The sequence below is a fragment of the Rhinopithecus bieti genome, unplaced genomic scaffold (genome assembly GCF_001698545.2).
Source record: "Rhinopithecus bieti isolate Rb0 unplaced genomic scaffold, ASM169854v2 scaffold_19652, whole genome shotgun sequence".
Classification (NCBI taxonomy): domain Eukaryota; kingdom Metazoa; phylum Chordata; class Mammalia; order Primates; family Cercopithecidae; genus Rhinopithecus; species Rhinopithecus bieti.
This window is the reverse complement of record NW_016809913.1, coordinates 566126-579814: the sequence shown is the minus strand read 5'-3', so window position 1 is coordinate 579814 and position 13689 is coordinate 566126. Positions and strand designations below refer to the sequence as shown.

The following is a 13689-nucleotide window of genomic DNA, read 5'->3' as shown; positions in this document are numbered from 1 at the left end:
AGACACACCTGTACGCATGTGCCCCAGCCTGGGCACACCAAGGACACACTAGTGAGTGCATGAGTGCAGGCACACTGTGACTCATACTCAGGCTCCCTTGTGGGCTTGTAAGCTCAGGCACCTGGATGCCCATATGTGGGGCATATATGTGTGTACTCACCGCATTCCAATCACCCACTCAGAGCTGCTGGAGAGAAAAGCCCAGCAGGGAAGAGAAGAGAGGAAAGTGACAGGCAGCTAAGAGCAGGAGGTGGGTGGGGCTGGAGAGAGAAGCAGGTGGTGAGAGAAACAGGCAGCCAAGTGAGAACTGGGCTGAGTTCAACTCAGAGAGATTTGGAAGAGCAATGTGGCATAGACCAGTGCCTCTCAAACTTTAATGTGTACATGAATCACCTGGGGATCGGAGTAAAATGCAGATTCTGACTGGGCAGGTCTGGGGTAAAGCCTGTAATTCTGCATTTCTCACCAGCTCCTGGGTGATAGTGATACTGCTTTGAGTAGCAGTGGACTCTGAAGCCAGACAGCCTGATTTAAGTCCTGCCTCTGCTATTTACTAGCTGTGTAAACTTGGGCTACTTATGTAACCGCTCTGTGCCTCCATCTCCATATCTGTAAAATGGGCACAATAACACCTGCCTCATACGATTTTTGTGAGGAATAAATTAATTAACCCAGGTGAAAGAACTCTCTGTGTAAATGAATATTCTAGTTGCTTGATCCCCCAGTCCACCAACAAAGCACTAGCTACAGAGAGAAACACTTGACTTTATCACCAAAGCACACCTTCCTGACAGTAAACCTCTCAATTTTAGCATTTTTTTTTTTGCAATGTGCACAGGCTGAGAATTTCCCAAATCATCAAGTCCAGGTTCCCTTTTGCTTAACAGTTTATCAATGTGTCTCTCTCCTCTCACATTTGACTAAAAGCAGCAAAAGGAAACCAGGCCACAATTTCCACACCTTGCTTGGAAATCTCAGTTAAATGTTCGAGTTCATCACCTACAGGTTCTGCTTAGTGTCCTCATAACCGCAGAACACAATTCAGCTAAGATTTCTGGCATTCTATAAAAAGGATCACATTTGCTCCAGGTTAGAGCTTAAAACAGTGCCAGGCACAAACTTAGTACTGAAGAAGAGGCAGCAGTTGCTGTTAGGATTTGACACCAGCTATTCTCAGGCTTGGCTTAAGCCAAGAGGAGGCATATAGGAATAGGAGGTAGGGTCAAGAAGGTACTTTTCTAGGAGAGAAAAGACTAGGACTCCTGGCTCCAAACTTAGAGATGAAAGGCATGAGCCAGAGAGGAGGCCTGCTTTTGCAGAGCTTCTGGGAAGCTGGGAGGACCCAACAGGACAAGGGTGAGGGGTGTGAACTGTGCAGGTCAGAGTCCAGGTGAGAAGCCTTCAGCATGACATGTCCCCACCCCAGGTCAGTCCGGGAAAGCGAGGACGAGGACGAGGAAGAGGAGGAGCGGCGGCAGAGTGCAAGCCGGGGCTGCACCCTGCAGTACCAGCATGCCACCCTGCAGGTCTTCACCCAGTTCCACACGACATCATCCGAGGGCACCGACCAGGTGGTCACCATGCTAGGCCCGGACTGGCTGGTGGAGGTCACTGACCTAGTCAGTGACTTCATGCGGGTGGGTGACCCCCGAGTGGCACACATGGTGGACAGCAACACACTGGCAGGGCTGGAGCCAGGCACCACCCCCTTTAAGGTAGGTATGGGCTCTGTCCCAGAACAAACGGGCAGTGTTGGGAGCCTTATTTACCTGTGGGTGCAGAACTCAGATTTTCCCAAGCCCAACTGGCCCCCAGAACACTCTTCCCTGCCTGCCCCTTGTCTGAAATTCCAAGGTCAAGCTCTCTTAGCTTCATCCTGGTAAAAGTTCTCACTCCAAGCTCTATCAACCTTTATCAGTCCTCAGTGTGGGTGACTCAAGCAGACCCCTCCCTGAGAGCAGAGGGGGAGCAGGTGAGAGTCAGCCAGCCTAGAGTCCAGGAAGGTGCGTTTAGTGATCTAGGAACTCAACTTTGACCTTTCCTGACTTGTTTCTACCCTAACAATTGGGTTACTGGATAGAAATCATCTACCTAAGAAACTATTGTGACCTGTAGGCTAGAATCTGCCTGCAGACATATCTTCTTCATAAAACAATTGATCCAACGTGTTTTCAATTGGGAGATTTCTCATTTAAAAAATACATATAGATTTCTGGTTTCACAAAAAATGAATCTGGCAACAATCAGCTGAAGCCAGTATTGGTGCCTCCTACACGTGAGAATGAGTTCCCTCATTTTCCACGGTCCTCACCACTCCCTTTTGTCTCCCTGACATTGAGGTTGCACATCAATTGCTACTTATCACTGTGTGGGGATTGTTGTTTTCCTTAGAATTGGCCCACCTCTCTCATTTGTGTTCTTGCCTGACTCCTATGAGCCCCCAACCCTCTCAAGACCTCTGGACACTGGTTCCTGGTTGCAGACCTGAGCCAGAGCTGCGAAGTCCTGCCTTCCAGCCTGCCTCACCCTTCAGGCCCCTCTTGCAGCAGTGCTGGGATTTCTCCCTAGCTGGGGATCTTGGGCAGGGGGGTTGCGCTTTCCTAGCTCTCTCCCATCCCGGTCCCGCTCTGCCTCAGGTGGTGTCTCCGCTGACGGAGGCTGTGCTCGGGGAGACACTGCTGACAGTGACGGAGGAGAAGGTCAGCATCACACAGCTTCAGGCCCAGGTGGTGGCCAGCCTGGCCCTCTCCCTGCGGCCTAGCCCTGGGAGCAGCCACACCATCCTAGCCACCACAGCTGCCCAGCAGACCCTGAGCTTCCTCAAGCAGGTAACTGGTTCCTTGGCCCACCAGCCAGGGATTTGGTGGTACGGAAGGAGGACCTGGGGGCTCTGCTTTGCCCTAGCACCAAGAGTCCCCAAATTAGGGCTTTAGGAAAAGGAGGATCTCTGCCCTCCATGCTCTGCACACCTGCCCACCCCATGGCCACAACATCTACGTGGGAGGTCAGAGCAAGTTCTCGCTTGCTGCTCTTGCTACCTGAGATGTTCCCTCTGAGAGTCTCCCTCCTGGATTCACAGAGGGCTGTCACCTCCACATCACCCCCAGGAAGTACCCTCACTTATCTCTGGAGCCCCAAGTATACACCATAGGCATAGCCACAGGACAAAAGTGGAAAGGTGACAGGTGGGAGTCCTAGGGAGTGAGGAGGTGACAGGTGTGAGTCCTGGGGAGTGAGGAGGTGAGCATCAAGTGCTGAGCCCAGAATCAGGACACAGGGGTCCTCTGTCCCTAACTCACTCCATCACCCCAAGCCAATCACTTCTCTCTGAACCCTGCTTCCTCATCTGGAGCGAGGGCAATTCTCAGAAGGTTTTAGCCAACAGGCAGAAGTGAGTAGTGGGTGTGTATTCTCAACAGCTTGTTGTCTGATGGGGGTAAGCCCACGGTCAGGCATGGAGATACGGAGCTATTCCAGCAGCAGAAGGGACTTGAATTAGACCCAAGGCAAAACTTAGCTTCGGCTCATCCAGGGCAGAGGGGTGAAGTGGACAAGGGCATCCTCAGAGCAGTATGAGGCCTGGATGCCATGGTCTGGGATTTACCCTCCCCACACCCTGTAAGGGGGACTCTCACTTGAGCAATAGTTCTTAGTGCCCGCCACAGGCCAGGCACAGTTCCAGTGCTGAGAATACAGCAGGGAGCCAGAGACCTGTGGTCCCCGCCCCTACAGAGCCCAGGATCTAGCGGGAAGCCAGCTAAACAAGCTCTTTGACTCCTGACCCCTCCTTCTCCTCCTCCTCCAGGAAGCCCTACTGAGCCTCTGGCTCTCCTACAGTGATGGCACCACAGCCCCACTCTCCCTCTACAGTCCCCGAGACTACGGACTGCTAGTGAGCAGCCTGGATGAGCGTGTGGCCACTGTGACCCAGGATCGGGCCTTCCCTCTGGTAGTGGCTGAGGCCGAGGGGGCAGGGGAGCTGCTCCGCGCAGAGCTAACCATCGCTGAGAGCTGCCAGAAAACCAGACGCAAGAGTGTGCTGGCCACGACCCCTGTGGGCCTGCGGGTGCACTTTGGGAGGGACGAGGAGGACCCCACTTATGACTACCCGGGCCCCAGCCAACCAGGGCCTGGCGGGGGCGAGGACGAAGCCCGGGGAGCTGGCCCGCCAGGCTCTGCGCTACCTGCACCGGTGGCCCCAGGCCCGGGCACCGCCAGCCCCGTCGTGCCACCCACAGAAGACTTCCTGCCGCTGCCCACCGGCTTCCTGCAGATGCCACGGGGTCTGACCGACCTAGAGATTGGCATGTACGCGCTGCTGGGCGTCTTCTGCCTCGCCATCCTCGTCTTCCTCATCAACTGCATCGTTTTCGTGCTGCGCTACCGGCACAAGCGCATCCCGCCCGAGGGCCAGACCAGCATGGACCACTCTCACCACTGGGTGTTCCTGGGCAACGGGCAGCCGCTGCGAGTGCAAGGGGAGCTCTCGCCGCCGGCAGGCAACCCGCTGGAAACCGTGCCCGCCTGCTGCCATGGCGACCACCACAGCAGCGGCAGCTCTCAAACCAGCGTCCAGAGCCAGGTGCACGGCCGGGGCGACGGCTCCTCGGGCGGCTCAGCCCGGGACCAAGCCGAGGACCCAGCCAGCTCGCCCACCTCCAAGCGCAAGCGGGTCAAGTTCACCACCTTCACCACGCTGCCGTCAGAGGAGCTGGCCTATGACTCAGTGCCCGCCGGCGAAGAGGACGAGGAGGAGGAAGAGGACCTGGGTTGGGGCTGCCCCGATGTGGCGGGCACCACGCGGCCCACTGCAGCCCCGGACCTGCACAATTACATGCGCAGAATCAAAGAGATTGCATAGAGGCGCCAACCGGAGTAGCAGGGACTCCCCCATCGGGGTCAGCTAGGGGTAGGACACAGCCGGGACCCCCGGTTCACACGGACTCTGGGCGGCTGAATTGATTTTGTACTCCCTGCCCCTGCAGCTTGGCTCGGTGCGGGTCGGGCCGCCTCGGTGTCTGGGCCTTCCCTCGCCTCACACCGTTACCCTCTTCTGCCCCCTGCAGGTGGAGGGCTCTTCCTCCAGTGGCTCGCAAGGAGGAAAGCAACCCCAGCCTCTGTTCTACCCTTTCCAAATCTCCTCCCATCTTAAGCAACTCCCTGCCCCAAGAGTGAGGCAAGGAGGTCCAGCTTGGGGCCAGGTGGGCCCACGCTGTGTCCTGGCCCCTCCTCCCATCCCCCCTGTCGTCCCCTGTGCTGGGGTTCTGTGGGGTCTTGTGTCACAGACTGCACAAAGACTTTCCTCAAACTAATATTCAGGGATTTCTGTCCTGCAGGGTGGGGAGGTGGCGGCTGCCTGCCCTGCCAAGGATCTTGCTGTGGATGACATATCTGGGGGCTAGGGGAACAGCTGTAGCATCTGCTGGCATTCGCGTGCCTCCCAGGACCTGGGAGCTGACTCTACAGAGAGGTCTGGTGCCAAGCCAGGCACCTTCCTGAGTTCTCAGGACTTCCACCCCTGCCCCAAGGCTTTGGGCAGGGACCTAAAGGGGAAAGAGTCCTGGATCCATCTCTAGCCAAATCACACCCCAGAGCCAGAGGCCTGGGGACCTCCTTGCCTTCCCCTTCCCCCACAGCAAGGTCAACACTACTACGCCTTAGCCACCCCTCACCCTGCTGACCGCGCCTTCCCTCTGCAGCATAGGGCAGGCAGCCACCTATCCCCCACAAGACGGAACCCAGGAGGGGAGTAGAGGGCACCAGGGAATGCTGTGAGGGACTTTAGGGTGGGCAAACGCAGAAGGGAGCCAGTGTCACCCCTACCCCATCCCACAGCCATTTTTCTCTCGGGTTCTACCCACCACTGTGTCAGATTTTTCTTAAATAAATGGAAGTGGTCAGACTGGAGGTGGGGGCAGCAGCTCCCATGAACAAACAGTACATGGTGGCTGGCTCTGTATCTTCCTTGTGTGCATGGGCAAACACACACACACACACACAAAGAAGTCCACACATGCGCGCGCACACACTCACGCACTGGGCACACTACATGACATGAGACCAAAACTCGGCTAGACCAGGCTGTGGTCCTGCTCTTCCTCCCCCGACCTGCAGGTCCCTTAAGACCCTCTGGTGTTTTGGGATGCCCAGGTCAAGGGATGAAGAATCCGCTGACCCACAAATGTGCCCTTATAAAGAGGTGCCTCCTCTAAGGCTCTGTCCTGATTGGCTCAGGGGACGGAAGGGCAGGCCTCAGAGCTGCAGAGAAAGATCTTCTGGGGGGCACAGAAAAATAAGGAGAGGGTTGGTGTGCCCACCTGAGTTACTCCAGCTTCCTTCACTGCCCACCTCTGAGGTGGCCCTCCCTGTAACCACCTCTCCTCCCTTCTCTCCCCCTTGGTGTTGATGGAGAAAGCCTGGGGATCTACACGTTAGAAACCAGACAGGAGAGAGCACATGCGTGTTGGGGTGCCCCTCCCCACCAGTGGGCCATGGGCTAGCTGCATCTTATGCCACACTTGACCTGTGAGTGTGCATGCAGCCTCTCATGAGGCCCTGGGAGCCCACACCCCAGCACAGGCAGCAACCTAGGGGGCACAGGAGCTCAGGCGTGAGTGGGGCAGGAGCTCAGCCAAGGCTATCTGGCTAGCATCCAGTGCCCATAGACAGGTGGCTCTGGCAGTCACTTTTGGAAAGGAAAGGAACAGTGACCAGCATGTGTCCCAGAAGCAGCCAGCAGCAGAACTGGGGCTACACTGGCACCTGCCCAGACATGCTATTGCTCACTATGGAAGGAAGCCTGGCCTCCCACAATCATCTGCTCAGCTGATGGCTCAGCCCAGGGTGGTTGTGAGGATTAAATTGGATCATGTATGGAGAGCACTCTGCACAGCTCCCGCAGACAGCATGCCTAGTACAGACAGCTGCGCATAGAGGGTATCAATGAATGGACTTTGCCACAACCAGGTCTTAATTTTCAGGCAAGGCATAGGTCTGAAAGGAAGACTAGAGACTGACCAGCTGTGCCCAAGATACGTTTGGCAACAAAGAAAGAGTGCAGCTCAGCAGCAAGTAAGGAGCTAACAGCTGAGCCTAAAGCAGAACCACAGGGGAGCCTGGCAGGGGGGGGCTCTCCTTGAGCTCCCAGAACAACAGTTATCTGCCATTCAAACATTGTCCTGACTACATGCTCCTGGAGGGGTATGGGGGTCTCAGTCATTTTTTAACCCCCTTGTGCTTAACCTGGTGCCTGGAATTAGCAAGTGCTCGACAAAAGATTGCCTACCAAATTAAGTCCAAATGCAAACTCTAAATGGTTTTCACATTATCCCGTATTGAGGAATTTGCTCACTCTACCACCTTATTTGAGGTTTATCACCTCATCCCCTTGGAGTTCTTATAAGAGATGAGGAGGGCGGGGATGTGAGTTGAGGAAGAATACACTAGGTTGGGGATGTGTGTCAGGTGGGGTAGGTTGCTGGTGTGAAACTTGGAACATGGAGTCATTTGTTTCCTCAAGGCATTAAGCTCCTATGCCCTGGACCCTGATGGGGAGTCTGGGAAGCAAAACTGGATCTGTCCTCAAGGAACCCCCAAGCCCATAGGGAAGATGGACAAGTCAGCTGCCCACTGTCATTGGGGATGATGACAGACCTTTACCCTAAGTTGACAGGGCACAAAGGAGGACAGGAGAAGACAACCAAAGCTGAGTTTGCTGAGGATAAGGCCAGGGACAGTCCGGTAAGGAGGACAGAGGCTACAGACTCCACACCCTGTGTTTTGCTGCCTGACTTTGCACTTGCTTTCCCTATGCCTGGAACACGAGTCCCTGGTGAGAGGGGAAGCACAGAAAACACACATGCAAAGGTGCGGAGGCCAGAGAGGGTGATGGGTCCAGCAAGGACAGGAATCAGGCTCAGACTTGAGGTTTAGCTCTTGTGAAGGAAGGAAGGATGGAGGAGAAAGGGGACCCATTAAGAGGATGCTGCAACAGAAAGCATGAGGCCCTGAGCCAGAGCAGTAGGTACAGAAAGCTGGGAGCAAACTGTACCCAGGCGAATTTGGCTACAGAATTCACCAACTGTACATCCCACACGGGGACGATGAGGAGGAGACATAAGCTGCTTGGCTGCAGACATCTCTTTCCCAGATGAACTTCGGACACCAGGCCACCCCAAGCAGGAAAGTGGAATGCTGTTTGCAGGCACCAAGGGTTTCACAAACAGGGAGACGAGGACCTAGAGAGGAGAAGCAGTTGGCTCAAAGGCACACAACAAACTCGCAACAGAGCCAGAGCCATGCCTGCTGCCCTGTCCTGTAATTTGTGTCCCTCTCTCCTCATCCCTCACCCCCTGTCCAAATCCGAGAATTCAGAAGCAATTGCAAAAAACGTCAACTCCTGACCCTCGTGGAGTTCAAGCGGGAGCCGGCTTGGTGGGAATGCAGCAGGACATTAAGTTAACAGCCCCTCTGGAATGGCCTCAGTCCTTGCACTCCTCTTTAAAAAATTGTCTTCAACCCCGAAAACGAATCGAGGGACCTTGTAAAGAATAGTTATTGACAGAGAGTTGCTCAGGGAGCACCAGGGAGCCAGGCCCATGAATCAGATCACTAGCAAAATGAGATTTCTCAGACAGCCAGGGCTGGTGAAGGCAGACCGGGAGATTTGGAGAAACTGCCCGGAGCCCACCCTGCCACAGCCCCAGCCCCACACTGCCCGCTGTCCTCTCCACATCAGCCCTGGATGCTCCTCCATGCCTGTCTTCAACAAACACTAACCTCAGCCCAGTGTGTTCCCCTTAAGAGAAGGCTTCAGGGGATGGGGTGTGGGGAGTGGGGTTGGAGCCCAGTTGAGAAAATGGAAAACACAATAAGTAGGCTAGAGAAGGAAACTCTCGTCTGAAGGGGCAAAATGTTCTAAGATATGTTGGCAGGGACTCGTGGGGTCTGACAGTGCATTTGCCATGTGACCTTTAGCCAATATGTCACTATTTCTGAGCCCTGGTGTCCCCATACATAAAAACATGGGAATCACTGCTTCTAGGCAGTGTCTACTGGCCTCCCTGAAGAGGCCCTGCTATTTCAACACTTGTATTTCTTTTTCTCTTTTTTTATTTTCCATTTATTTATTTATTTATTTAGAGACGGAGTCTTGCTCTGTCACCCAGGTTGGAGTATAGTGGCACAATCACAGCTTGCTGCAGCCTGGGCATCCTGGGCTCAGGCGATCCTCCTGCCTTAGCCTCCTGAGTAGCTGGGACTAGAGGTGTGCACCACCACTCTCAGCTACATTTTTATTTTTTATATTTTGTAGAGATGGGGTCTTACTGTGTTAATCAGGTTGGTCTTGAGCTCCTAGCTTCAAGCAATCCTCCTGCCTCCCCCTCCCAAAGTGCTGGGATTATGGGAGTGAGCCACCATGACTGGCAACACTTGTATTTCTAATAAGAGTCGTGGAAGATAGGAATTATGGCCGTTTTATAGATAAGGAAGCAAGCACACAAAGAGGGCAAGTAACTTGCCTTCAGTTTAGAAGTGACCTGGTGGGCAGCTCCAAACCTACCTGCTTTCTGCTACATCCTGAGGCAAGTGATGATGATGGAAAGTGAAGGGAATGAGGTTGGAGAGATTTTTAAGTGGGAGAAGAAGAGGTAAGGGTCTCTAAGGATTTGATGTGCTCAGTAGTGGGGTCAAGGCTGTGGGACCCCCATTTAAGTCACAGATTGGGGATAGTGTTGGGGCAGATGGAAAACTGTGAATATGCCATAGATGCTTGGCCTCTGCCATTGCTGGAGTAACCACACTCCCTCCTCCACTGGGAACTCCATCCCTAGCTGACTATCACAGCAGACAACCATCAGCTCCTGAAAGCAGAGAACCAGCAGAACTTCCTGAGCAAGGCGCTGAGCTGAACTTGTTCGGAGAGCTGGTGGCACAAGTGGAGATGCCTCATGTAGGGAGATGGGCATAAGCCAGCACCTGCCCTTTCCCTTGAGATACTGGCTGTTCCTTCAGCCTCTCGGGCTAAACAAGAGAAACTGGGAAGTGGAAGCCATCCCCTATGGCCCTCATCCTTGCTACATTGGCTCAGTGAATGCTTATTATACCCTTGCCATAGATCTCACAGACTGGCAAGCACAGAGGAAGTAAGAGTATTAAATAACCACTGGCATTCACTGAGAGCTCATTACATACTAACCACCATAGAGCCGTCATTTTATTGACTCCCCACAATAACCAAGTAAGATAGGTATTATTATTATACCCATTTTACAGATGATAAAATTGAGGCTCAGAAAAGTTACATGACTTGTCTCATGCCACCCAGCAAATAAATATTAGAGGCAGGATTCATTATAATAGTCCCAAGTTCTATGGTCTCTCTGCTGCTCCACACTGCCCTCCTCAGTAGAGCCTGGCAGTTCAGATAATCATTCTGACTCAATGGCAAGAGTGCTAGACTGGATTGCAGGGGCTTAGTGGGGTTCTCACTCTGGCATTGACTGGTCATGTGGCCATGAGCCTGGTACCGCCCACATCTGGAGGAAACCAAGACCCTCAACAAGAGGCCAGGAGCCAAGTGGTCCCTCCAGTGCTGTCCCTTCAGTCTTGATGGTTCTTGGGCCTTATGGTATGAAGCCTGGGCGTACCCAGACCTGCCAGCTCACACCCTCCCTTCACTCATCCTCTTGGATAGTTGTTGTGTGGTGGGAGGTGGCAGGAGTGGGCAGTAACAAGTGTCAGGGGTCCCCAGCTGTCCTCCAAGCTTTGCCAGCTCTACCATCCTCTATTTGGTGCTGCCATTGGTGGGTGCTCCTGTGGGTTTGGGGTTTGCTGTGTTGGAGGAGGCTGGGCATTGTGAAGGAAAAAGGGAGGATGGGAATGGTAACTACCCCTTTGCTGTGTGTGCCAGAAAGACAGTGAGTCTCAGGGTTAAGACAGAGCTGGAAAGTTCAAGTCATCTATCCTCTGCCCACAAGGAGTGCTCAGGCAAAAGAAGAGAAAAAGGATCTGTCCTACAGCAGCTCCCAGGCTAAGGGAGAAAACAAGACTCTGGCCCATGAGAAATACCCAGTCTGATGGGGGAGACTAACCATACCATGAAGAAATGATGTCATACATTCAGGGAAATATACAAATAAGTGCAAAGTAACCTATGCATGTAATTTGAGAAGAGGAAATGGAGCAAATGCAGAAGCCAGGCAGTTCATCAGAGAGGTAGCCTGGAGAAGGGTAGAAATGGTGTGAGGAGAGGTACTAGAATGGGCCCACCAGATGGCTGGGATGTCCAAAACAAGCTGAAGATTAGGAGCGGGGATGGATTTAGCCTGGCTGGAGGGCTGGAGTCTTGGGGGCCTGACTGAGAGGAGGGGTGGGTGTAGGGAGGCAGAGGAGGTGACCCTCCCTCACATCTCAGAGCCTGGAGCAGCCCTGGAAACCTCCAGTCACAGTGTGAATTTCCTGGGTCTCTGCCGTCCTGTGAGATGGATCTGGACTAAATGTTCTCTGAGTGTCTTCCCCATTCAGGGCCCAACCCTAACTTGTCTGCAAAGCGGGTTCAAGTATCACCATCACTGGTGTCTAACAGCCCTCCCTGGTCACTGAGCAGGGCTGGAGCACAGAGTGGGCCTCAGCACCCTGTGTTAATCCCAGCTCTGGAGCAGGAGGCAGATAGCTGCAGAGTCCCCTGAGGATGAGGCCAGCAGAATTTGAGCCTTGTCTCTGCCATCGCCTTCTTGTGTGACCTCAGGCAGCCCCTGCAGCCCTCTTTGGGCCCCACTGCGGGGCTGGAAGGGCTCTTTCCCTCTTGACCTTCTGCAATTCTAGAATGGCTTCCTTTCTCCTCCATGACAAACATTTCCAACAGTCCTCCTGTGCTTCCCATGGGACAGGGGCACTGGGGCTGCTTCCATAGCTTCTGCAAGGTGGGAGGTGTGGGAAGCTGCCAGCGAGGAGAGTTGACAGGGAACAAAGGAAAAGTGGGCATGTCCTGGGAGCCAGCCTCTACGGCCTCATCTGTAGCAGAACTCTATGGCCCAATCCCTGCCCTGAGGGTTGACCCCATCTGACAGACCCTTCCACACCCAGACACAGAAGAGGGGAAGGGGAGAGAGGGCAGAAGGGTGTTTAGAAGGTTGAAAATGGTGGAAGGTGCAAGGGAAGGGTTCCTCTTTCCTGCCTCTGCCCTCCTTACTACCTGCCACCTCCATCTCGATGCACTCTGCCACTCCAAGAAGCAGAGAGCCCAGCCCACACCTCCCCTGGTGGGATGCAATTCATCAACATTGACTGGAGCCTGGAAGATGTCGGGGGTGGGCCCGCCTGAGCCCACTCCCTCTACACATAGACACACTTGCCCACCAAGTCCTCCTTCCAAAGTCCCTGCCTCTCTAGGCTCAGTTCCAGAATCATCCCTTGTGGGATGGCACTCTGCCAAGGAAGGGGCAGGCCCCGTGGGGTAGGAGAGCTAGAATCTTGTTAGCCCACTGAGCAGGGATCACATGTTCCAGAGATTGGGGAGAGAGGAGAGGAGGGGGAGGAACGAATACTCCAGCAGCTGCAGCTCCTCGAGATCTTTAGTGATGCCAGGGCCACGGGGCGACCCTTCACCCCAGAAAACCCCACTCCAGGAAAACACAGCAAAGCATCAGTCATACCTGGTGATAAAAGTGCAGCCCTTGTCAGGAGACAGGAAACGGGCTCTGTGGGCACTGGGCACACAGGGCACACACATGCACACCCACTCCCTGCATACTCACAGGGCACACACTGTAAAGGCACACTCTCTGAGCACTCTGCTCACACACCTGCCACACTCACAGGGCGCAAACATGCGGGTGCACATATGCACATCCACCACACATGAGCACTTGTGCATATGCATGTGTACCCTGGCTACTAGAGCCACACAGCTCTAGTGCAGTAATAACCAGGCAGCTAATGGGAAGGCAGAGTTCACAGGGGTGGTGGCCAAACCCAGGCGTGGGCCCAAAGGAGAGGGGCTGGAGTAAAGACAGCGGCCCTCCAGACTCTAGTGTACCCAGGGGTCCCTGCAGAGGGGAACTGCTGCCCATCTGTGTAAATAGCCTTCAGAGGTCCTTATTGGAATAAGAGCTTCTCAGAGGGAGGGGTGACCAGGAGCATATCTACTCCATACTTAAAATAATAGATAAACAGTCTCATGGGACTCAGAAGAATAGCCATTTGCATGCAAGCCAACTCTGAGTTAATGACAAAGATTCTTATCTGTTCATTAAAGCAGACTAGCGGGCTCTCTAAGTGAAAACACTTTGCAGTTAAAGGGACTATGTTATTAACTCGTGAAATGATTTATTTGGGGCTGATGCCAGTTGAGGTGCAACCTAGGAACAGAGGCCCTCATTCCTGGGTGTCCCTGGACTTCCGGGAGGAAAGGGGCAGAGATCCTGGAGAGATGATTAAAATCCCTCCTGTGGATGGAGAGAGGTCTGTCAGAGGCTGGATGGGGCGAAAGGGCACCTCAGGTGATTCAGGTTCCATCTGGCCTGGCTATGGAAGACAGTAGAATTGATTTCTCTCTGAGCTTCAATTCCCTGTCTATGAAATGGGGATAAAATAGCACCTCCCTCATAGGGTTCTTGTGAGGAATAAATGAGTTATTGTCTGTGAATAACAGAAAATGTCTGGCCCACATCTCACCTCTGCAAATGC

General features: G+C 53.8%; 1 protein-coding gene across 1 annotated transcript in view; it reads left to right on the top strand.

Moving 5' to 3' along the window:
- The window catches only part of TMEM132E (transmembrane protein 132E), a 57942-nt gene extending 52003 nt beyond the window's left edge, over nucleotides 1-5939 (top strand). The window contains 3 exon segments of the mRNA XM_017890962.1: nucleotides 1427-1715; nucleotides 2637-2828; nucleotides 3806-5939. Coding sequence (XP_017746451.1) covers nucleotides 1427-1715; nucleotides 2637-2828; nucleotides 3806-4861 — 1537 coding nt within the window. The 3' untranslated portion in view covers nucleotides 4862-5939.
- The last annotated feature ends 7750 nt before the right edge of the window (nucleotides 5940-13689 follow it).